Here is a 25740-nt window from a genome sequence, read left to right on the forward strand (position 1 = left end):
ACATTCCAGCCTCCCTAACTCCTCGCAGTTTTGCACCTGGCACTTTGGGGATGCTTCTTGGTCTGGGAGAGGAGCTCCCCACTCTGGCCAAAGACCCGTCCTCCATTGTCCTTCAGCAATCAGTTCAGGCATCACTCCCTCCAGAAAGCCTTCCCAGACCACCCCTCCCCAAAGCCTGAGTGTGTCCCCTGGCTGTTGGTATCTCACTGTATTCCCTGTCAACTTAACTGAGTCTTTTCATTGTTTCTTAGCACAGTGCCTGATACACAGCAGGTCTTTGAGTCAGTTGGCGCCTGACTGAGTGAACAAAAACCATACAGCAGTGAAGGAGGCAGGGCGTGTAGCCATGGCCAGCGGGAAGTTTTCGCTCAGGGCAGCTCTAGTGGAAGATGCTCAGACAGCTCCAGGTAAATGTGTTTCCTCTCCATTCGATGAAAACCTTACTTGTCTCTAATTCCTGTTTTGAAGAGCAAGCAGGATCGTACTGCTGACATTTCACATAGAGCATGAAATATAAGAGTTGGTGGTCTTTGAGTATGTTTGCATCTTAGGCATCTTTCAGTATTGGCTACTTTTGAGCATTTTCAGAATTTTAAAAGCACATTCTACTAGAACATTTCTACATTATTTGGCTAAGACCACCCTAAAATTCTAAAAAGTGGGCCCTAAACAGGAACAAAGATGCTCAAAAATGAAAAAGAAAATAGTCAAAAGAGTTTGAAATTAGCTGATCAGATATGACATTTAATTGTTTTTAAACATGATCATCAACCATGTGATAGTGGACAAGTTAAACACTAGAGAATTCCTTTCAGAGAACTGGTCTTTTCTCAGGCAGCCAAGGGCACTGAAGAAAATTCCCATGGGTGATGCTCAATCCTTGCCCACCATATGGCTACTTTTCTCTGCATTTTCTAAAATGCTTCTTTTGATTCTCAGTATTAGAAATCAGAGGTACATAGAACCTAAACCTGGTCTTCCCTGCTTCCTCTCCCTCTCCCTTTTTCAGGGTCCCTGCCATCTCTTCTTCTCCTCCTTCTCCTTCCCCTCCCTCTCTCACCTCCTGTTTCTTTCTGGGGGTAGTTTTTGTTACTTCTTCTCAACTCAGACCTGAGTGTCATTCAGGGCTGAAGAGTCAGCTGACTTTACCCCTGAACCATCACCTCCTAGCCACCCCACTTTCACCTGCTAATAGCCAAGTGGGCTGGCGGCAGTGGCCAGCCTCCTTCTCAAGCCAGAGGTGTCCAGGATGCTCAAGAGCACCCTGCAGTGCTCAGAGCTTGGCCCAGCCACCATATCTGCCCTGCACCATCCACCCACTGGAACACCTCCCACAAAAACAGCCAGTGGGGAGAGAATCTTTGCTGATTAAAAATAAATTTCACAGTCAAATATGAGAAACGGGGTTTTTAATGAAAACAAAAAATTGTTTTCGAAGAGCCTGAACGACACTGCAAGCTGCAGGGTAGTTATGACTTAGGTGTGAGCACGTGTTGCTAACTGCAGGCAGTTCTATCAAGGAATGTTTGAAGATCCTGCTCATTCATCAACAACAAGCCTCTGTGTCAAAGCAGATACTTGACATCAAAAAAAATATACCGGCTGACTGTGAGACGGGGTGGAGGACATCAGCCAGGGAACCAAGTCCCTCCAGCAGCTTTCCGCCGGCACTGGCTCTCTACTCTAGCTAGAAGGGGGATGTACAGTCTTTGTTCTCAGGCCTGCCTTGAACTCCACATGGGCAGCCCAGCCCTTAGGAGTGACCCAGCCCTCTGGGCTTTCTGCTGCTCCAGACCATGGCTATAATTTGTAGGTGCCAGCATCTTCCTGTTCTATTTCTGCTGAACACAGAGGAAGCAGAGAAGTCCAGGATTTACATTCCATATCCCCCTGATTTCTAACACTCAGTATCAAAAGGAGCAAGGGGTACATTTTTTGTCCCCTTTTCTTTTAAATTTGGGAGATTCTTCCCCAAAGTGACCCACATATGCACAGGCACCAACATGCATATTCATTCGATAGGCAGCTTTTGGAGCATATATTGTATTCACGCTGTACAGGCACATGCACACATACACACTCACACACCTGTGCTAAACCCAGAAGGCTTGTATCATTAAGCCAGTGACACAGTGGATTAGCCTTACTGAAAAACTTGGGAACCATCTGACCTGACTACCACTGCCACAGAGTCACTGTGCTGTGCTTATAAGGCTCTCAGAAGACCTGAAGTATGAGGTTCAGATCTTTTCGCTGTTGTCTCCCCGGGGCTTCCCATCAATTTTAGAATAACCTGGAGGCAGGTTTGTGGAGCCAGGATTAGGGATCCTTGAATTTCTTAAGTTGTGTGCAAAACTGTGTGTGAGCATATTTCTGGGTCTACTATTTTTTTAAAAAAATTATTATGTCTTCACTAAATATTCAACTCTGGGTTGGGCATGGTGGCTCATGCCTGTAATCCCAGCACTTTGGGAGGGCAAGGCGGGCGGATCACTTGAGGTAGGAGTTCAAGACCAGCCTGGCCAACACGGTAAAACCCCGTCTCTACTAAAAATGCAAAAAAATTAACCGGAAGTGGTGGTGGGCACCTGTAATCCCAGCTACTCAGGAGGCTGAGGAAGGAGAATCACTTGAACCCGGGAGGTGGAGGTTGCTGTGAGCCGAGATCGTGCCACTGCACTCCAACCTGGGCGACAGGGCGAGACCGTCTCAAAAAAAAAAAAGAAAAAAAAATATTGAACTCTGTAAATGCAGAACTATAGGAAAGTGTGGGTGTGGCATGCCTCACTATGAAAAGCAGTGGATGGGTGTCATCTTGCCCACTGGCCCTCCTCTTGTTCCTGAGCTGGCCATTCCCTGTATTTTCTCAGAGGTTCCCTCCCTGTTATTTTCTTCTTACAATCACAGGCTTCTGCTAGCCTCTCGGCTACCATCCAGCTGCAAAGTTCAGCCAGCCAGAGCTGTCTGGCCATGGAGTCCCACAGTAGGCATTGAGTGAGTGAGGAGAGAGGCTGGTGTTGGGCATAAGCGGATCAGAGCAGGGGAAACCTGGAATTTCCCACTTGGTGTCTGTGGCAGTTTGGGATGGGGGAGGTTGCCCTCTTGATCCCTTTTCAGTAGACAGGAAAGAGGACCTTCTCCAATGCACACATTTTCACTCATCAGTACATCTCCCAACGACCACAGGCAGGAGAGTGGAGAAAACATGTCCCTTTTAGAGCAGAGAAGTCTTCAGAGGCTAGCAGGTGGGCATGTGGTTTCTGGTTTCCTATGTTTCATGCTATTCTTGCCACTTTTTGCGAAAGAGAATTCATTTCTGGAGGTGCTGTGAATGGATTCTATTCATTTCCTTTGAACAGCTGATCCCCGAATGCTTTTCAAATCTCAGATCCAAAGCCTTCTCCATGGGAGTCTTGCTATCTAAAAGAAGCTCGTCCTCCTGGTTTTTTCTACACTAGCACCTATCTATGTCTGCTGTCCACTTGCCACGAGCTGGCGCTTCCATGTTTATTGTCAGTTACTACCCAGTAGAATGGAAGTTCCATGAAAGTAGGAATGTGTCTAGCTTGGTCACTGTTCTGTCCTTAGCATAAAGGACAATGCCTGGCACAGACAGAGTAGATCATCTTTTTGCTTTTTAGATACTCTATAAATGCCTGTTGAATCATTAGTTAATCCAGCTTAATAGGAATGATTGTAAGTTCCTGTACGTGGATCCAAAAAGCACCCACACAGCAGTAGAATAGGGAAGATTTGGAATAATAGCAATAGATACAAAAGACAAGGTGGTTTTAATTGTCTACAATGTCAGTGTCAGTCAATAGGTTGGTGTGGTTTGTGTGGTCTTTTCCAGAAAAGCTGCTTTTCTGTTATGTTGGAATGACATAAGTAGAGTCTCTAATGTTCAGTATTGGACATTCAATTAACATTTATGAATATCCAATAAGTGGCAGACTCTGCAGTGCTGAGAATATAATAGTTGAAAAATGCAAAGTCCTGAGGCTGGAGGGGCATAAGCAAGGACAAGAGTGGTAGGAAAAGAAGCCCCAGATGTAGGCAGGGGTGAGATCATGTGGGCTTTGTAGGCCATGGTAGAGAGGAGGAGGAGATGACCCCAATTTTCTCTGAGCTGATCAGTCCACACCAAGGTTTGGCTTTTGGTTCCAATCAAGTGCTAGAGAGGGAGACAAACTGGGGTTGAGGAGAACTGCCACATCATCAGGGAATTCAGGTCCATGTCACAGGGTAAGAGGGGGGTGGCTACAGGAACTGATGATATTCAGTTTGGAGAAGAGAAGACCTGGTGGAGGACATGGGAGCTATCTTCATATGTCTGCAGAATCGTCATGTGGAAGAGGGATGAACCTCATTTTCTTTTAAATTCTGTGTGGCTTAAGAGCTAGAACCAGCACTGCTGAGTGACAGTACCAAAGAGGCAGATTTGGGCTTCATCTAGAGGAGATATTAGAACCAAGAATGAAGCCCTCTGTGGTGGTTAGTAGTGAGTGTCAACTTGATTAGATTAAAGGATGCAAAGCATTGTTCCTGGGTGTGTCTGTGAGGGTGTTGCCAAAGGAGATTAACATTTGAGTCACTGGACTGGGAAAGGCAGACCCACCCTCAACCTGGGTGGGCACAATCTAATCAGCTGCCAGTGGAGCCAGAATAAACACAGGCAGAAGAACATGGAAAGATTAGATTGGCTTAGCCTCCCAGCCTACATCTTTCTCATATGCTGGATGCTTCCTGCCCTCGAACACTGGACTCCAACTTCTTCAGCTTTTGGACTTGGACTGGCTTCCTTGCTCCTTAGCTTGCAGATGGCCTATTGTGAGACCTCACCTTCTGACTGTGTGAGTCAATATTCCTTAATAAACTCCCCTTTACATCTACATTTATCCTATTAGTTTTGTCTCTAGAGAACCCTGACTAATATACCCTCCAAGCCTCAAATAGGCTACAGTGGGAGGTGACAAATCCTCATCCTGGGAGATGGTCAAGTAAAGGCTGGATAGTAAAGCCAGAATGGAAGCACTAGCTATGTCTATTATTGCTGTTTACATCAATGATCAAGTGAGGGTTACTCCCTTGCTCGCCCAAAGGTCTTAGACGGTCTATTGGGTATAGATTCTGTAGAACCTATCCCCTTCAATGAGGTCACATGTGTTCTTGAACAGAAGTCAGAGTCTGAGCAGACACTGGAACTAGCACGCATGCCACTTCGTGTATTGCTAGGGCAGCAAGGCATGATTTCCGTTGCACTCTAAAAAGCAGGAAGCTGGTCCTGTCTCATATCTGCAGAGTTTGCTGTAGGGCCAGGGCAGCTGTGTGTCTGTCAAGGTCTAAGAAAGGGAGACCTGCAACAGCAGGTGTCACTCTGCAAACATCCAGGTAATTCACCTCCTTCAAAAATGTGGAGTGAAGGACTTCAGGATAAAGAATGCCTCTTCTGTTTCCCCCGCTGCCTGAGGAATCTTCCTAGGGCCTGCTAACTCTTCAGAGGAGCTTTTTGCACAAAGGACAAGTAGCAGTCAAGGTTGATCCTTAAGCTCAAAATTCTTTGAGAAGCTCTCTCTGCAGATGACTGAGCACAGGGTCAGATTGCAGCAAAGTCACTGTAGATTCTGGGGCTCTGCTGTCAAACTCAGGTCACAGGGCTTTGAAAACGTCTGCATTTTATCCTTTTAGAGTAGGGCTTAACATGTCTTTCAGGCTATTACAATGCATCACTGTTCTGAAGAGCTAATAATTTGGTTCACTATGTTAGAGGGGCAGCAAGAAGTGTGGTTTCTGATGAAAAAAAAAAAAGAGGTCTTGCTCAAAAAGGCAATCATTCATTAAACAGAACCATATCACTGCTGGCAAGGAGGGTGTTAAATGAAGCAGAATTTGCAAATTTATCAGAAATCTTACCAGCTATGACCATAACAGGTGATAGTAACAGGAGAATGATCATAGTCAAAAACTGGTCACTGCTCTGCTCAAGAGCCTGCTGCAGCTCTCTGGGTATCCAGGTCCCATTCCTCAGTTGGGTGTCTGGAGACCAGCAGGGACCAGACCTTCTTGACTTAACCTGGTAGCTCAGCGACTCTAACAACACAGACTGCTCCTACCAGGCCAGTTCCCTTGGAGTCAATAAATCCCTCAAACTACAAGGGTTACTGAGTCACTGCCATTTGCTCAGGCCTGGAAAGCCCCAGCCTTTGTCCTCAAGGAATTTATATTTGATTGGGGAGACTAGACCAGCAAATATGAAGTAGTCAGGGAGAAGTCCAGATCTGCATTTCCCAGTATAGATGGTGGAGGTGGGTAGAGATGTGGAAAGAGCCCGGAGCAACAGGTAGGATGTCACAAAAGGGAAGGATGCAGCTCCTGGAGCTGGCTGTGTGGATATGTACAGTAGTGGGTGGAGGTAGGAGGTGGCACAAAGCTGTAACCCCAAAGCACTGGGAAGATAACACCCCCAGAGTCAAGTCTTAACCTGGGGGGATGAGAGTGGAAGGGAAGACATCCCAGGTTCTCTGACCTCTGGCGTGACAATTCTGAGCCGTGTAACACCAGCTCCTCAGGGGCCCCTGGAGGACTGCGCACCCAGAGCATACCCAGCTTGGCAGTGTGTTGTTTTGTGGCTTTTCTTCTTCACTGTCTTTTTTTTTTTTTCTGAGTTCTTCACTTCTGCTTCTTGGGATCATCTGCCAAATAAACTACCTGCTCTCTCATCCCTGGCTTTGGGGCTGCTTTGGGGAACACACTAAGGCAAGCGTTTTACATCTTACCAATTTAACAGGCTGTGCACCCCCAGTCACAGGAGAACTTCCAGAGGCAGGGGTTCTCTCTTCCAGAAGCCTCTCTCCCTGGGCTCCTGCTGCCTCATTCTGTGAGCCTCAAATCCTCCAGCACAGCAGTGTGGTGACTGCTCAAAAACGGCTGGGAATAACTGCAGCCATCATTGACTGAGAGTTCTGAGCCAGGCACAGTGCTAAGAAGCATATTCTCAAGCCTCTTCTGATTTAAGATTCACAGCCACCTTGGCCCATTTCCTAAATGAGGAAACTGAGGGCTTTTTCCTCCCAGATCACCTGCTTAGTCAAAGGCAGAGATAGGATTGGAACTTGGGCCCATAAAATAGAAAGATCTACGTTCTTCACTACTGCGCCACAGAGCCAGTTTTCTTGTTTAGGGGATGGGATGGGGCCTGGCAAGAGGTATAGAGAAGAAAGCTACAACACTAGTCATTGTCTGGACAATGCTCCTTCCCGCACTCCTCTGACTCCGCTCTCTAATTGCCACAGTTGGGAGGTGGTTCTTGGAGTCATCCCTCCATTATCTGGAGCCTAGAGAGCAGTGAAAACTCCTGAGATATTCAACACTGATTGGACACCAGAGAATATAGGACCCTAAGGAATCAGGAATAGGGATAACAGTACCTTAGCCCCAGAAGCCCAGAGCTACAAAAGAAGAGCTCTCCTCCCTCCCTTCACCCCACCGGACTCCACCCTACCCCAGTTTATTTTGCAAACAACAGAGTTTCCATTTAGGGCTAATTTGCCTGGTGTCATACCATTTAATCTGTCATGATAGACTTTATCAAAATGACCCAGTCCTGCACCTCTGGGAACAAAGGAACTTGTTTGTTCCTGTATGGGCATGTAGGGCTGGTTCTGGCTGCAGGAAGACATTGTGACACAGGTGGCAGCAGGAGGGAAGGAACAAAGCCAGGAGGGTGATAGGCAGGCAGGCTAGGAGATGGGCACTGGGACCCCTGGGTGGAGGGCCCTCACCCACCCTTCACACCCCTGCCTCTGAGCTCTTGTTCAAATCATGGAAGACTCAGTACCTGGGTTCCTGGTTTCAATGATGCCACAAGATCTTTGACCATTTTCACTTCAGAGACTGTGACCCCACCTACCACAAAGAGGATCAGGACAGGGTAGTCACTAGGATGAGGGCGGCTCACCTGCAAAACAAAACACCAGCAATATCAGATGGATGGCAGTGATGCAGGTGCGATGCAGCTGGGTGCCATCTTCATTGTCCCTCTGTAGAAACCTCAGGACTACTACTGATAGTGGCAGGAGGCGGATAAATCCTAGGGAGATAGGGGTGGGACCCTGGTGAAACCTGATGACAGTTTAAAGCCTAGCTACAAGTCCCAGGTAAATCCATGGATTGGATTGAGAACCCATCTTCCTATTTGGTGTGTTTTCCTCTGATTGATCCCTACCCTTCCCCTATTTTACATATACCTACCCTTCCCTAATTGATTTTTTACACTGTCATGTCTATCTTTCAGTGGTGACTTTGTTTTAGCCTTTTTTTGCATACTTGCAAACCAATCAGCATGCACTTCCCATTCTGAGCCCATAAAAGCCCCGGACACAGCCACACACAGAGAGAAACCACCTGACTTCAGTTGGGGACCACCCTTGCATCCCCTCTCTGCTGAGAGCTGTTCTGTTGCTCAATAAAATTCTTCTCCACCCTCCTCACTTTTCAATTGTCAGTGTGACCTTGTTCTTCTTGGGCATGGGACAAGAATTCGGGAACCACTGAATGCAGGTACAAGCTATAACATGGGTGAGCTGGGGCATGCCTGCCTAGCCACAGGCTGAGCCAGTGCACAAGCCATGTATGGCCCAGTGGGCCGAGTAGGTGGGGCATCTCCTGTGGCAAGCCTGGGGTCTAGCAAGGCCTGGGAGTGGGGCATTGCTGGCTGTGGAGGTCCCTGGTTGGCAAAGTGGGTGAGAAAAATCCTGTGTCACTACCTTCATTATGCAGGTGTGATAAACAGCCCTTAGAGAGATGATGATTTCTTAGCTATCAGATGTCTCAGTGGTCTGTGAACTCATTGACTGGGAAAATGTATAACACAACTCCTTATTATGTCTCTTTCGATAAAGATTTCGTTGAAAGAAAAGTTAAAGGAGCAGGAGCTACTAAAAACAAGAAAAGGCTGAGGGACAACTTCTTTCTTTCTTGTTAATCTCAGTATAAATGTGCCCCCTTCTTTGTTGCATGGCTCTGTTTATTTCCTTCAAAGCATGTAAAACAGCTTGTCGTTACTCTATTTGTTTATTTATTTGTTTACTTGTTGGCCATCTTCTCTACTAGAACATAAATTCCATGAAGCAAGAGCCTCATCCTCCTGGTTTATGCTATTCCCAGCTTACCTAGTACAATTTCTGGTACATAATAGGTGCTCAATAAACGTTTGTGGAAATAATAAATAGTTAAAGCCTTAGGTAGGTGGAGGCAGAGGGTGTACAAAGATGAAAAAGCACAGGGCCCACCCCTCAAGGTGCTTACAGTACTGACTTACAGCCCTTAACTTCTTCAAGCTAGCCTGAGCTGAGGGTCCATGTTGCATGGAACCTACACAAGATGCTGTGGAGAATTCCACCTGATTCCCTATGATTTCATCAATGAGGTAAAAATATTCTTATATACTAAAATGAGAATAACTCAAAGTAACCACTCAGGAAATGCAAAATGACGAATAACTAGACTCAGTGATGGGGATACTGAGGGGACAAGAAGGAATTTCTGAAGACAGTATGTTTTGAGCTGAATCTGGAAGCCACAGTTGGTTTGATGAGGAGTGGGCAGGAGAAATAGTGTGAGCCAAGTTCCAGAGACAATCAGTCACCAGAAGGGTGGAGCGGGACAGGGAGGCCCAGCCAGAATGGAGCATGCATGGAGTCCTTGCAGGAAAAAGTCTGCCAGCTGCCTGCGTGGCCACCAAAGCTAGAAGGTGGGTAACAGGCTTCACCTCCAGCAAGGAGAAGGGGAATGAAGGTATAAGTGTATATGTCCATCACAACGCATCTGTGGGTCACAGGCAGTCCAGAGGAGTGCCTGGGGGAGGAGCAGGGCAAGAGGAAGCCCTTTCTCTTACCACCCCCCAACTCCTTTCTCAGCTGAGATCTCTGGCTCCCTTGCCTGATTATACCCACGTCTCAACATCTTATTCTAAAAGCACTTGAAAGGATGATGCATTAAGTGTTCCCAGTTATGTCGTTATTCCTTGGCTTCTGAAGAGGAAATTCAGAATGCAAAGGCAGCAGGCAGGAGGAAAGGAAGGACAGAGAGAAGAGAGAGGACTAGGGGACTATCTAATGGCCTCAAAATAGGTGGTGGTGAATACTGGAAAAAATTTCAAAACACTCTCATCTTTAGAAAAAGACTCAAGTCCGCATCCTGCTCTGTACCTCTGTTTCTCCCTGACCACGTTTGTCAACTGCTTTCTTCCAATCTGCATATCAGACACCATAGCAACCCTGCTTTTGTCCTACTGTACCCTGGAATTGCTCTCACAGGAGTCACCAGTGGCTATCATATTGTAGGAGTCAGTGGACACTCCTTTGTTGTCATCTAACCTGACATTTCTGTGGCATTTGTCACAGCTGATGACACCCTTCTTAAGAACCATGATAGCACTTTCTCTAGGTGGTTCCTTCTACCCTTCTAATTATGTCTTCTCAGATTTCTTAATAGGTTCCCTTTCTCGGTATGCCCATTTAAATGTTGTTACTTATGGCTCCATCCTTGGCTCCTTGCCCTTTGCACTCAATGCAACATCCCTGAAGGACCTCATCTTCTCATGTGCCATTTTTTATGTACATCTCAAACCTATGCCTTTTGCTCAGTCATCTCTGTTGAGCTCCCGTGGACAGCACCACCCAGCTCCTGCGGACGATACCTCCCGAGATTTCTGAACTCAACAGGTTTCAAATGTGATCCATGATCTTTTCCCCAAAACCTTTCCTTCTCTTGAATTTTTAACAGCATCACCACCTTCACAGTCACCTGAGCCAGGTACATGAGAGGCATCTTAGATTTTGCTGTCTCTTTCATCTCCCAGATGAAGTTCTATTCATTCTACCTACTTAAAGTTATCAACATCTCCTTGATTACTTCCACATTAGATCACTGCTACAGTCTTCTAGTTTGTCTCCCCTACGCAGTTTGGCCATACCCCATCCATTCTCCTCATTTTTGCCAAGTACGTTTTCTAAAATACAAATATTTATTATTGAATATAGCAAACATTGCACTTTTTTTGGTATTATCTCATTTAATTTTCAAAATATCCTTAGAAAGCAAACACAATTATTAGTGTATTTTGCAAATGCAGAGATTGAGGTTCATGCACAGTAATGGATCCAGGAGCAAAATGCCAGAGGCCACACTCTTAAACACCTCTCGGCTCCATCACATGCTCAGATTCTCTGCATAGAATCTCATAACTTTTAGGATAGAGTTCGAACTCTGTAGTTTAGCATATAAGGCTTTTACAATGTGGCTCTGGTTTATGACTCTATTTTCATCTCCTCCACACACACTATTTGCTGGAGCCATTCACGGCGGCTTGTGCCATACCTGAACACCTGGTATTTGTTTTTTGGAACATCTGTTAAACATATGATAATTTACCGAGTGTATGCATATCACCAGTGTGCTGCTCCATTAATTTTGAAAGTAAACAAACCAGTGTAACCAGCACCCAGACCAAGAAACAGAAAACCAGCACCCTGAAGAGACCCCCTCATGACCTACTCCTGTCACTACCTCCCCACAGGTAATCATCATCTTGACCTTAACAGTCTACCTTATACTTACTCAACTATACACCTTGGGGATTTTCCATATCAGTAAGAAAGGCCTGCAGGCTATAGACACGGTGTGGACCACACCAGTGGGTTTTGGCCTATTTGTGCTTAGTACTTAGCACCTGGTAAGCTTTCAGTAAATGTTGCATGAATGAAATAGTTACATGAAGGAATGAATCATATCCGCAGGTTAACAGGAAAGGCCTTTCTTTTCTTAGAAACTTTCCCTTTACTTTATGCATAGTTCTTCTGCCTGAGTAAGTAACCCGGATCTTCCTTCCAGCCCTACAAACAATTGTTGTTTCTCACTTAATCCTGGGACAGAAATAAATTGGCTCCAGAACTTGAACGTGGTACAATATGTTCCCAAAGACATATGCTTTCTATAAGAGAGTCTGGAATCCAAAGTACATTGGGAGAATCCTGGAAGGATGTATTGACAGATGAAAAGGGAAAAAAAAGAAACAAACTGCGACAACAAAGAACAATACCCTGGGGCTAAGGAGTGGGGGGAATGTTGGTTTTGGTACAAATAAATGGGTCCAATTAATGCATGTTGGTGTTTGCTATTTTGGTTTCTGTTTAGATTCATGTTTTGATACCAGACTTTTCTTGTGGAGCTGTTCAAGTCAGCAGACTGTTGGGAAGTGGAGTCTTTTCAGTCTTTTCCATCAGAATAACACATTCCTTATAATAGGCCATACATGACTAAGCCCTGTTTGCATGTTAGTTCATGGTATAAGGCACTTTGAAGATGAAAGACTGAAGCATAACTACTGCAATTGCAAATGCACAGATTAATAAAGTAAGTCCGAGTCACCGTTCTTTCTTTCATTTTCTAAATCTTTGCTGGCTGTGATTTTAAGACATCAGTTCTGGTGAGAGAAGACAGTTTCCTTACACCATTCCATCTGAGCCTTTGCAGCAGAGGCTGCTGAGACCCCTTTGGAGGAGTGCACCCCTGAGAGAGCTCTTTGATGTGTTGTGATTGTCTTCTATCACTGGGGTTGCCAAAAGAAGGGTTTCTGCTGCTGCTTCCAGTTTCCAGGTGCCCTCTAAGAGTTTGGGATTCTGATTCCTCCTCCACATGGTGCTCCTCCACTCAGTTTCTCTTTATTTGTGATTCATTTGTCCCTACAACAGGCAAGGGCAGGTCATTCTACAACAATGGACAGGGCCTTGTAGAAGGAAGACAGTTCAATAGGAGCTTTGGCCTTAAGGGGGTACTAAGCCTCGGAAGCACCCAGGCTGACACTGAAGTTGGCCCTTGGTAATGGCTTTTCTCCCCCCAGGAATTAGTAACAGCACTGCCACTCCCTCTGAACACTTCACGTTTCATGTTTTACTCACTTATTCATCCATTCAACAAATATTTATTGACTGACTACTGTGGGGCCAGACACCATTCTAAGCATCAGGGATTCGTCAGTGAACCAAAGAGAAAAGAACCCCTGCTGTCACAGAGCTGATATTTTAGCAGAGGGAGAGCGACAGCCAATAAAATCAGTAAGTCAGTGGGTAAGTAAGGAAGGTGGTGAGCGCTATGGAGGAAAATCAGGTGGGAGAGGGTAAGCGACAAGCATCACTTTATGCAAGCCTTGGAATCTATGAAGTAGGCAGAAGCCCCATTTCACACAGAGACACAGAGGCTTAACGAGGTGGAATAACTTGTCCAAAGCGGCGGGACTAGTAAGCTGTAGGGTTGAGGTTGAAATCAAAGTTCCTCTCGCTGCAGAGCTGTAACCGTTGTACCTTTCATTCCACATACTGCCTTTTCTCAACAAAGTCTTCAAACGAAAAGCATTTTTATCAGCATTCATCTCTTAAAACTCTGTACTTTTGGTTCTTTAGAAACATCAGCCAGTCACCAGAGCCTGTGGGACTTACTTTTACTTACAGTTAATCCCATTGCAAAAGGTTTCCATGCTGCTAGAGCCCGTCGGCTGTTCAGCTTGACCTCTCTGCCTCATTTGCTGCAGTTGATGGCTTCCTTTTTCCTGAAACTTCCCCCCTGCCCTCTACTTTCTAAGCTCTCTTAGCTTCTCTCCCTCCTTAGAGGGCCCCTCTTGCTCGACTTGCTCCATGACAAGCTGTGTTCCTGACCGCTCTGGCCTCTGGCCCCTGATCTTCTCCCAGACATCCTCCCTGGGTGGCCCTGTCCCTGTCCATAGTTCAATGCCTCACACATGCCAGTGTCCCCAGATTGCTAACACTGGCCCAGGCTCTGCTGAGCTTTAAGGCTGTCTCTCAGGCTCCTACATTCAACAAGTCTAAAGTGCAAGTTATCTTCTTTTCCAGTTCTGCTTCCCGATGGAAACAATGTTAACACTGTCCATCCAGTCACTCCAAACTAAATGAATGGCCCTAGACAGCCTCCACTCATTTACGGCTGCATCCCGTCAATCCCCGTCCTGTGGAATCCACCAGGCTTCGTTCCCGTCCCCTCATCCCTTGGCCCTACTTGACCTTAGACTTTCATCCTCTCACCTTCCCTCCCCAGTCAGTCTGCTCTTGTTTCTGTCTCATGCACTGCTGCCAGGGTGAACTTCATAAAATGTAAACTGGTTATATATTCCTAGCAAACATCCAATGGCACTTCAGTGTTTCTGGTCAAATGTCAAAACTCCAGCCCTCTGGGATCTAGTTTCTGCTTATCTCTGTCTTCATATTCTTCTAGGGTCTCTGCTATGTTGCCCAAGCTTCTCTCAAACTTCTGGGCTCAAGCGATCCTCCTGCCTCACCCTCCCCATGCATGCTGGCATTTCATTACATCGGAGCACTACTGCACCCTGTCTTGTTTTTGCTTAATACGAACAATCGCCTGTGAAGCTGGATCTACATGACTCTCCAGACTGAGCTATGCTTCAGTGCTCTCACCATTCCAAGGACCTGACATCACTTATCTCTTATCTCCGAAAGCCTCATGATTTTTGTTCTGCATTCCAAAGCATCCTTTATCCCTGTTATAGATTCTTCTGCAGGTATCTGTCCAATCCACAATTGCCAACTATATCTTCCTTAACTGTCCACAATGGCTAGCATACGAAAGGGTCTCTCAGTCATTGCACACTGTCAGATGCACAGTGTGATCCTGTCCTTCAGTCACAGTTGATTGGTTCTGGAATGGCCCCCTGACCCAGGGTGGGCCAACTAGAGGCCCTTCCCTGGGAATTGAAGCTTAACCTCAAAAGCTTGAAGATAGATGAGGTTCAGTCAAAGCTGTGGCATAGCTACTCTACTCAACCATTCATTCATACTATTTATTGAGAATCTACAAAATGCAGGGCACTGTTCTCATTCAGGCAGAATGGGTCTCACTGAGATACTGTCCTGGTTGTCCTGAAATGGCCTTAAGTCCAGTTGACTTAGTCTCAATAGTTCAGCTCCTCTGAGGTCTCTTGCATTGCTGCCCTTGGGTTCCGAACCCAGGACATCCCATGGGCCTCATAATAAATTTTCCTTTAGTTAAGTTATTACAATTTGTTGGCATCTTACTTCCAATAGAAAGAGTTTTAACTCTTACCCCTCAACACCAGCAGCTTTTCAAAGCCTACCTGAGCAGTTGCTCTAGTTCTCCTTGTGGTCCTCTTTTTGTTGCCACTTAAGGCAATGGGAGACTCATATCCACTCAGGTAAGGGACCCAGAGGTAAGCACTGGGCTTTCTGTGAGTCTTTTTCATAGTTTAAAAAATTTTTTCCAATTAAGCATGGCCACATAAGAAATGAAAGAACAAAAAAAGAACGTCTTAAAAAGCACACTTAAAAGGAGGTAAAAGGGCCTCATGCAGTTTCATTAGATAAAACCCACCCTCCTCATGTCAATTTTATCAGAGAAAACATCTTGACAAATCATGTCCTTTAGTCAAAACAAGCTGAGGTCCAAACATATGGAGTAGATAGAAGATAAATTATTTTCAGGAGATTGAGATCCAAACCACAAATTCCAGAAATGCACTTTAAAAGTGCTGCCTATTAGACATGCTAGTTTTAAATTAAATTCATGTTGTAGGGAGAGGGGTAAGGTATGTTTTGATTTATTTATTAGATCATTATCAAGCTTTTCACTAAGGAGCTCAAGATATTCCATGCACAAGGATTTTGGAGAAAAGGCTGTTTTAAGAATGTCAGGTTCTGCCAAAGCTATTTCTCCCTATTTGCTAGAACCACCCCCTAGTGGGCTTCACACACTGCCCTTTGAAGCTGACAGCTCTGTGTGGCTAACCGCAAGTCTATCATCTGGTTGAGAAGTACATCAAGTTACTTCAAACACTTCTCAGAACTGCTGGAGAAATGATCTAGTGGGTATACTTGCTCTTCTCCCCAGCTCATCTGGCTTACTTTATGGGACTTGATGGAGCAAACTTGGGAGAGGAAAGTTCCCCAGCTCAGTTTCTTATCAGGAAGTAGTTTTTAAAATATTATATTGTTAAAAAACATATGGAAGAATAGCAAACAGGCCTTTCATTGACAAAGCCTTTCTGGGCTCACTTATTTTGAAACCAGCTTAGAAGCATGAGTGATTTTTCCATCCTCTAGATTGGAGGGAAAACTCCTAGGATTAGCCAAACACTGCCTTGCTCAGCTTGACAGCCAAACACATTTAGGTGGAGTACAGATTGTATTTTCCAAAAGTGCCCATGACAATATTTTCTGTTCCTCATGCTCTTGATCCATTTTCAAGAGGAAAAGTGCGTGTCCCCTCCTCTTGAACCTGGGTGGGCATTTGTGATCGCCTTGACAAATAGAGTACAGTGCTGTGGAAGTGATGTTATGTGGCATTTGAGGTTAGGTCATAAAATACAATACATCTGAATCCTGGCTCTCTCCTAGGATGCCTGCCCTTGGAATGCAGTTGCCATGCTGTGAGAAATCTTGGCCACATGAAAAGGCCCACATGGAGAGAAACTGAGGCCCCTCGATGCCAGCTGCCGCTCGGCATCTACTTTCTGACTACATGAATGAGCCATCTTGCAGGTGAGTCCTTCTCTACTGAGCTCTACCCAGAGTGTAGATTATGAGTAAAATGAATGATCAGTACTATTTTAAATCAATGATTTGGGATGACTTGGTATGTAGCAATAGATAACCAGAACAGGTGGAGATGAAAGACTTCTCTGGACAATCTGATTTCAACAGGAATGCATGCTAAACACTGCAAAGAAAGTAAGTTCAACCAGTTGCAATATGACGCAGATGAAATTCTGACTCTAGTAAAGGCAAAATCCAGCTACTCTGACTTTCCTATCATAGAGGATTTGTTTGATGCAGATAATCTTAGACACACAGGTATTTTTCTTAACTTTCGCTGCCTGCAAAAATGTACATAAATAAGATTGAGTTCTGTGAGCCATTTCCAAGTACCTGGAATGGAGGTCTCCATTTCCCTGCAGTGCTGAGGTTGCCCGAGGAGCAGCAGCAAACCTTTGCAGAGCAGAGCTCTTGCTCAGTTCCCGTACGTGAAGACTGCACTGCTGAGGTACTCCTGGGAGAGTTGTGGGCCTGAGTTGCTTGGGGCTTCTGCCTCTGTGTTGGCCAGGGTCTAGCCCTGCTGGCCTCCATTCCTGTGAAACAGCTTGTCACGGCATGTGTCCAGATTTTCACTGGCTCCCTACAGTTTGCCCCAAGAAGGACAGTCGATGTCTCCCAAGACTGAGGAGCTCAACAAGTTACTCACAGTGGAAAAGAAAAAGAGGAGTCTGGAAAAATACATTACTGCCTTATGAACACGGCTTCCCACAGGCACAGCAAAAGAAGAGCACTCAGCACTCCATGTCTTTCTGACAAGAGCAAATCAGTAGTGAAATATGAAATGTTTGTGACTTTTTGGGGGGGCAGCATATCTATTCTATTCTATTCTATTCTATTTAATTCACTTGTTCACCCAACAATTAGGCTTTGTGCCCCAAATACTTGAGCACTTGCTACGTACAGGCATACAAGGGTATTAAAGGTGGCTCTTTTCAGATGTCACAGTGTGGCAGGGATACAAACCCATAAAAATAATAATAGCAAATACTTATGTAGTACTTACTACGGGCCAGACATTGTTCTGAGTGCTTTATATGCATTCATTTATTTAATTATCATAATAGCCCCCAAAAGTAGATGCTATTATCATCCCTGATCTATAGATGATGAAACTTAGGCACAAAGAGGTTAAGAGATATGCCCAAGGTCACATAGCTAGTAAATGGTGGAGCTCGGGTTCTAACCCAAATAGTGTGACTCCAGATGTGTTACCACTACTCTCTGTTGGCTGTTGTAAACAAACACAGTAGAATGAAGTGATTGCTATTAGCATAGCTTACAGTAGATGGCATGAGGAAGGAATGCATGAAAGAGACAACTGTCTATCATTTATAAAATGTAACTTAAAAAATAAAGCTGTTAAATAGGAAAGAGCCTCAAATCTCCCTTGGTGTCACTCATTCTCCTATGTGACCACTCTGTGAGGACATTTCTCCTCTTGATTCCTTGAATTTCTCAGTCTACAAAATACACCCGTTTACTTCTGTTCTGTTCTGTTCTCTAGAGAAACAAAGAAGTTGGAAGAAACAGATTTGCACACTGTCAGTGTGGAAAGGAGAAGAGCGCATCAGATTTCTTTGACAGAGGTGGAGGCAGGCTTCCTTCCCCTTGTGCACATCAACGCATGGTGGGCGAGGCAAGAGCGAGTGGGCTGCTGCTTCTTTGGGGTTACCTACAGATGAAGCAATGACCAGCTTTGCCTTGTTTAGTAGCTGCTGGAAAGGAGGGTCAGGGCCTCCTCTGAGGGTCACTGGAGTTGAGTGATTGGGGCTGCTACCTTGCAACCCCTGTGAAACTGAGATAGAAGCTTTTGGCTTAAGGGCAGTAGTTGGAAAGAGGAACCAGTGCCTTGGAGCTGTGCTGCTTTCTGAATAAGGACTAAAACAGGTCCACCCTGACCACCCTCCCAACTTTTGGTGAGACTCTGCTGTTTGTAAGGCCTATACAGGTACCGACCACTGAGGATGCAGAAAAGAAAAGAATCAGCTTTCTGATTCTCACAGTGATAGCGTTCACATTCTTTTGATAAGAAAACATTTAAATAATGCGTGTGTATCTATGTGCGACTGGGTTGTGTTATTTTATCTTGCTAGATGCAGTGAACTCTGACCTAGTCTGTTCTGTTCTTTTTCAGTAAAACATGCTGTTCAAAACCATTGAACTGATATCTTGATCCACTAATGTGCAGTGAATCAAGTTGTGCAGTTAGGAAAACACTAGTCTGAAGAAAGACAGTCTGGAGAAAGGTACCTAATATGTATAGATACAAAACAGTATATGACTGCAGCTACAAAAGTATGAACAAAATGTATAGAGCCCTGAAGAAGCCACGTGGGGCCTGGACAATGCTGTCCTGTGTTCCTTCCATCACCTGCTGTGAGGGCACACACTCTACACCCCACGGGAGTAACTGCTGGCTCTGTTACCCAGCGCATCTCTCACCAGCCTCTCAATCTGCCCTCATCCCCGTACAGTCTATAGACCCTGTTTCTGGGTGTCCCTGTGTCAGCACCATCACGAAACCATCTTTGAGTTCAGAGATAGGGAAGGGATGGATGAGCAGCTCAGCTAGAGCCTTTCAGGCTCTAGAATTCTCCCATTTCTACAGCAGCACCCTGAGCACGGGAAGGATTCCACATTGATAACTTTATTCAGCAGAATTTGCCTTTTTGTGTCTTTCTGGCTCAGCACTGGTGGGTCTTGAGTGAGAAGGGGAGGAGGGAGCAGATTCCAGAAGAACAAAGCAGGGCAGCAAGTGACAAGAAAGAAATGAGCAATAACTGTTGGTAGCTAATACACAATGAAGATGCAATGTGTAGAGGCAACTCAACTCCAATGCACACACTTATTCTCCTGGGGAGTGCTGCCAATGAGTCCCAGGGCCAAGTCCCAGAGATGCAGATGAGGTAGCAGCAGATGACCCTCGAGGGAGCTCATTCACACTGGCTGTCTCGATGACCAGCCCAGGGATAGATTTTATTCATGAGCTGGATAGATGCTGAAAAGGGAGAGCAGTTGTGCTAATGAGTAACCACGAAGGAAACCAGAATGAATGACATATGAGTACATGAATACTTAACTTCCAAGAAAATGCCTGGCAGCCTCCTGGAGCCAAGAAATGTGGTTAAGAGCTAGGTTTTGGAATACGAGTGACCTTGGGACAAATTCTGGTGTCACTATTTCCTGTGTGCTCTTAGGAAAATGCCTGAGAACAGAGGAGAGTAAGACCCCATCTCAGCCTTCTGGAGGTTCACATCTACTGCGTAACCTTTCTGGGCCTCAGTTTCCTCACTGGTAAACAGGGATAATGATAGGACCTACATTCTAAGGCTGTCATGAGGATCAATATCAGAATGAATGGTAAGAGCTTGGCTGAACCATGGTACACACTGATCACAGGTTCTCTGTATAACTTGGGAGAGTAAGAGGTGATGGAAAACAACACGAAGGAGGCTGGTAAACGGTTATAGCCATGTTAGACTCCATCTGCATCTTGCATCCTCCTCTTCTGGAGGGCCTTCAAGCAGAGCGGTAGACATCTTCTCTTGATGGCTTCACTTCTATCTCAAAGAAGTAGCTCTTTGGGAAATTACAGTCAGTGTCTCAAAGCCCTACTGGGTGTTCCTCTTTAAGTTCATTCCAATTTTGTTCAAACCCTAACACATACACCAGAGGTAACTCTTTGCTGTACCATGTGGAATGGTAGGAGGGTTCAGCCACGGAGAAGGCCCATTTAGAAAACAAACAAAATGACTCTCCTTTGGGGGCTGGAGTGGAGAGGGCTTTGTTGCCAGCCCACCAGGACTCTCCCCACCCCCTATAGACAGATGAGATGCCCTGGCAATTGAGAGCTGGGGCCTCACAGCTAAAGGCTGAGGAATGGATCCTGACAGCTGCTGGGGGGACCTGGGGGAACACAAATTCCTTTTTCTTAAATCCATTACTTGGAAACCTCCCTCTGAGATCAGTCTTAAGCTGGCGGAGCATTTCGTCATGAGCCCTAACACTGGGGGTTTGAAATGGAGAGAAACACAATAGCCCAGTGCTGGCCCAGGACGGTTCTAAACATCTTCCTAGGTGGAGCCTGCTTGAGGACAGTGGAGCAGGAAGCGATGTAGAAAACACTCTGCAGTGTTTGAAAGGGTCATTAAAAAATAAACTCCAAAATAAACATGATCAACAACAACAAGAACAACAAGTGACACTCTTGTTTCATGAAACAGTGACAGAAAATGCAGGTGGATACTCCTTACACAACACAACTATGTTCTATAATATATTCTATATTCTCCTCAGGAAGGATTGTAAAGTCCATTAATGTATTAAAGGCACTGTGATGTTGGACTACAAAGAAACAACCAAATTTGTTGTTTAAGCCAGTGTTTCTGGAACATATTTGATCAAAGATCCCTTTGGCTAATAAACAGTTATTTTTGTGGAACATCTGTGGACAAAGAGCAGAGTTAGGGCCTCCTGTCACCTACACTGCAACTCTCCGAGTGCAGGTGGGGTGGAGCCTTCATTTGTACCCTTGGTCAGACCCCCCTCTACAGGGTCTGACTGTACCACAGACACAGCAGCCTGTCTGGGAGAGGGCACATGGGAATTGGGCCATCCTCAGACCTTACTAACCAGGCTCTGAAAGTCCAGACTTGTTATTTTAGTCTCTCTTCAGGGTAAAGCCACGCCTGTGAATGAAGGAAGAGAATGCTCAAGTGGAAAAGGTTGGAAACTGTGTCTACTCTGGGAGTTTCTATACCAACTAGCCACCATGAAGGGCTACTCAGGATAGGGAGACACTGACCAATTCTGGGCCTACTTATACCAACTCAGAAGTCCCTAAACACTTTGAAGAAGCTGACTGCACTGCTTTATTAAAAAATATAGAAGGAAAATGCACCAACCAGGCACTGCAACAGAAGTTGCTGAAAATTGGGAACAGCAGGAAGGAGACCTGCAGGTCCGCTCCAGCAGGTTTACGGCTTGGTTTAGAGTCTGATTGTCTGGCATCTGTCCTCTGGCTTTTGGAGTGGAACAGTTTTCCTGGAATATGCATTTATTGAACTCTGAAAGGCCAGATCTCTTAGGTAGATTAATTCATGATTTCAAAGATGCTTTGATGCTGGCAAAACATTCTGTTACTTCCAAGAGTTATTACAAGTGAAATCCTGGCATGGACTGAGAGGTCAGCCTGTAATCTTATTGAAATCTTTTTAGATTTAGAAACTCTACAGTAGGTTAAAAATAGATCACATTTGTGTACTTTTTCCTCCTTTCATCCCCACTTCAAGGGCTGGTCAGTCATTTTGACCCACCCCAGATATGAGCCAGATAAATTCTAGCACTTGTCACCTAGGAGTCTGCCAGTCCAAAAGTCATTTCCAAGTGGGTTTTGACGTGATGCTAGCCATAGGACTGAGCAGAGCCACTCATCATCCTATATAATCAGTTCTAGAATTAAGAGCAAAGGGCTGTCACTAAGACCATGTGCTATGTGGATTCATTTTAAGTGAAAACATAGACTGCAAGGAGGAGAGTTTCAATAGTGCTGTCCCAGAGAGCTTGTGTCCTCCACCTTAGACCACACGTGCTAACCAGAAAAGACCAGAGTGCTCAGGTCAGAAGAAGCAGTATGAGGCTAGCAGGTCAGGCTGCTTGTAATCAAAAGATAAAGATTGCCCTTGATTTTAGAAGAGCCAAAATACCAAATGTTATCTGTGTGGTGCTGGCTAGGGTTAACAGGGTGCCAGCATTTTCATGCCCAGCAAAGAGAACATTTCTATATTTAGAATTACATCTTCATGGTTACTTTACCTTCATGAACATGCTAAATCCAGTTTTAAGGAGATCAGTGAGACCTGAAGACATGTGTTCAATATCAATGGAATCTGGCCTCTCGGGATGAAATATTTCCTCCACAACTTGCTTCAACAATGGCTTATAAGATGCCTGGAAAGACAAAATACTGTGAGTAAAGGGATTGTTTGGTTTGTCTGGAGAGAGTACAGCTTTATCTGTAATGAAGAAAGCAAAGCAAGTTTATTTTGATACTGAGCAATAGCTATGATGTGTGTGTGTGTGTATCAGAGAGAAGACAATATGACAACATTGGGTTTTAAAATAAACTTTCACCCAATGCTTTAGCATGCTTTTCTGCTTCTCATGTTCCCTTCTACAAGCAAATATATCTTACCAGAGCTACAATCATACTATGACTAATTTTTCTATTTAAAGTGACAATTTTATGCGTGAAGTATACTGAGAAACAAAGCACTGTCATTTGATACAGACATGAAGATGGTCTCCAGTTTTTCCTGAATATTCTTAGAATTATGCTCTCTTCTGCTAGGAACTCCAATGTTACTTACAATGTGCTGTCAATAACCAAGCTTAAAGCAATCCCTCTTCCTTCCACAGAGCTCAACTCCCAAGTATGACCTGGCCAGGAAAAGAAGCTAAGATGACATAAAGGAATCTGACAAAGGTCAGAAAGCAGACTACATGGTATCATAAGAATTTCAATAGAATTAGGGAGATGTTAGTTTGCAACAACTTCTACAGTTTGATAAGTGCTGCTAAATGCCTTCCTTTTCTGTGACCTGAATAACCCATCCATGTTTAGGTTATATTGGGAGCCAGCTGCCTTATTGACCCGGCACTTTCTGAGCTGTTTTTCTCCACCTCTTTCCTTAGTTCTTGTTACCAAGTTCTTCCTGTTTTCTTTTCCCACTTGGTGCACCACCTTCCTCCCAATCCTCCAGTCAGATACGGCACGAAGTCTGGGGCATGAAGGGCAAAGGAGGAAGGAATATCTTCTCTCAATGCACTCTCTGATCTATTATAGCTTCAGTAAAGCCAGTTTCTAACAGGGCACAGTTGAGGCATATCCTGTATTAAACTCTTTCTCTCTTTGATTGGACAAATATGTGACTTGTCTGTAGCAACTGTCTAGAATACTTAGTGTACTGTCCTCATTCCTGGCTTCATATTGCTTTTCTTCCAGTCATTTTTTTTACTCAAATTTTCCCTTTCCAATTTTCTTATTTAAAATAGCTTAGAAATAAAGCAAGGTATAAACCATCAAAATCATAACCATTCAGCAGGAATATAGCCGGCAACTTTCCCAGGGATAAGATGCAGGGAAAACTAGCATCTTCTCACTTGGGGATACCAACTCTTTTATGTTTATTAGTCAAACAGAGCATTGTTTGTCCAGAGATCTCATAGTTAAATGATCGTGAAGGGCAAGGCAATGAACAGAAACACTGGTCAGACAGGAATATTTTGAAAACTATGGATCCACCTTGCTCATAAAGAAATTGCAACTAAAGCTATGCCAAGATGGATTTTTTTTTTTAAAAATCAGACTATCAAAACTCCAAAAGTTTGAAAATACACTCTTTTGATGAGGTCATGGGGTCACAGGCCCTCTAACACATTGCTGGTGGGAGGGTTAATTGTTGCAATCAATGCAGAGAGCAAGTCGATAATACCTATTAATATCACAGATGCATTTGACATAGCAATCACACTCCTAGTCGTTTATTCTTTGCATATGCTCATGTATGCAAATGAGATCCAAAAAGGCTGTTTATTGTTTGTAGTACCAAGATTAGAAGTCACCCAAGCGCCATCAGTAGGGAGCTGTTTAATAAATGGGGTGCATCCACAGGGAGAAATGCCATGAAAGAGAAGAGGAAAGCTCTGTGCTTATGAGGCAGAAACAAGGCACAGAATAGTGTGTGAATGAAAAAAGCAAGGTGAGGAACACTGTGTATGATGGGCTAGAATCTGTGTAAAAAGTGGCAGGGGAAGTATGGAAGTTTATGTTTGCTGAAATATGCAAAAATAAACTCTGGTGTGAAACATAGTAACTATCAGCAGCAACGATTATGGGGTGGCACACCAAGCAAGGGAGAAAGGTGAGAGGAAGACTTTGTATTGTTTATTTATTTAATTTATTTATTTACAGCACAGTTTAAAACACCACTACAGACAGCAAGAATGATCTCATTTCAATTGTTAAAAATTAATAAATTCTTTATGCATGAAAAAGAGATTGAGGTAAAGCACACCAAAATGTTATTTAGGGTTATCTCTAGGTTCAGGAAGTAGGAGACATTTATTTTATTTTTCCAAATTTTCCAAAATTAAGAGGTCCACTTCCAGAATCATAAGAAAATTTAATAAATATTATTTCAAATGTAAAAAAAGGGCCATGGAGTGGCCTCTGAATCCTGCAAATACTCTTCCCTGAGTAAATTGTTTTGAATCCTCTTCTATTACCTTAGCCTTTCTGGACATTGACTCTCTTAAACTTTAATCTCTTTAAAGCTCCTCCACAAGAAGTTGTTTGGCCAATAATCTGATACCTTATCAGCACTACCATCAAATAATAATTGATCTCTTCCTTGGTAATAGACTTCAATCTTTAGCTATGCACATTACCAGCTGGCTAAAAGACTACATTCTCCAGCCTTCCTTACAGCTGAGTATAGCCATGTAATTAAGGTCTGGGCAAATAGGGTAATGTGAGAATTTCAAATGTCTCCTTTTTAAAATGGAAGGATATGCTTTTCTCCTTTCCTCTGCTCTGCTGGCTAGAATGTAGAAGTGAAGCCTGAAGCTCCAGCAGCCATCTTGGAAGACAGGGCATTCATTAGAGATGGTGAAGCAAAGAGCTAGAGAAAACTTGGTAAGGGACGATTTATGGAGTCACTATCACCATAACATGGACAGGCTAAATTAGTGCCTACTTTACATGTCACCATAAAACCTTGTATGTTTAAGCCACTATTTTTCAGATCTCTGTTACTTGTAACTGAATGGAATTCTGATAGAAAGCATGAAGGGAATATAAAGATATAAAAGGACATTTCCTCCTTCCAGAAGCTTACAGTTATTTATTAATCTATTAAAACTCATTATATAAAATAACTTTAAGCAGAATCACAGAGAAATACACATAGGCTGTCATATTTAAGAGAGAAGAAAATATACCCCTGATATGGTTTGGCTGTGTCCCTACCCAAATCTCATTTTGAATTATAGCTCCCATAATCCCCACATGTAGCAGGAGGGACCTGGTGGGAGGTGGTTTAGT

At 44.3% G+C, this 25740-nt stretch overlaps 1 protein-coding gene across 4 annotated transcripts in view; it reads right to left on the reverse strand.

Moving 5' to 3' along the window:
- SCFD2 (sec1 family domain containing 2) overlaps positions 1–25740 on the reverse strand; it is a 556166-nt gene that overhangs the window by 5250 nt on the left and 525176 nt on the right. For 2 of the 4 annotated variants that reach the window (XM_031664453.1, XM_017958819.3), the window contains 2 exons: positions 22452–22586; positions 7838–7957 (listed from right to left, as the gene is read on the reverse strand). In XM_031664453.1, the coding sequence (XP_031520313.1) occupies positions 7838–7957; positions 22452–22586 (255 nt within the window). Of the gene's footprint in view, positions 1–7837; positions 7958–14694; positions 19636–22451; positions 22587–25740 lie in introns of those variants that run through there. The other 2 variants (XM_031664455.1, XM_031664454.1) reach the window with 2 other exon arrangements.

Source organism: Papio anubis, chromosome 3 (genome assembly GCF_008728515.1).
Source record: "Papio anubis isolate 15944 chromosome 3, Panubis1.0, whole genome shotgun sequence".
Taxonomy (NCBI): Eukaryota; Metazoa; Chordata; class Mammalia; order Primates; family Cercopithecidae; genus Papio; species Papio anubis.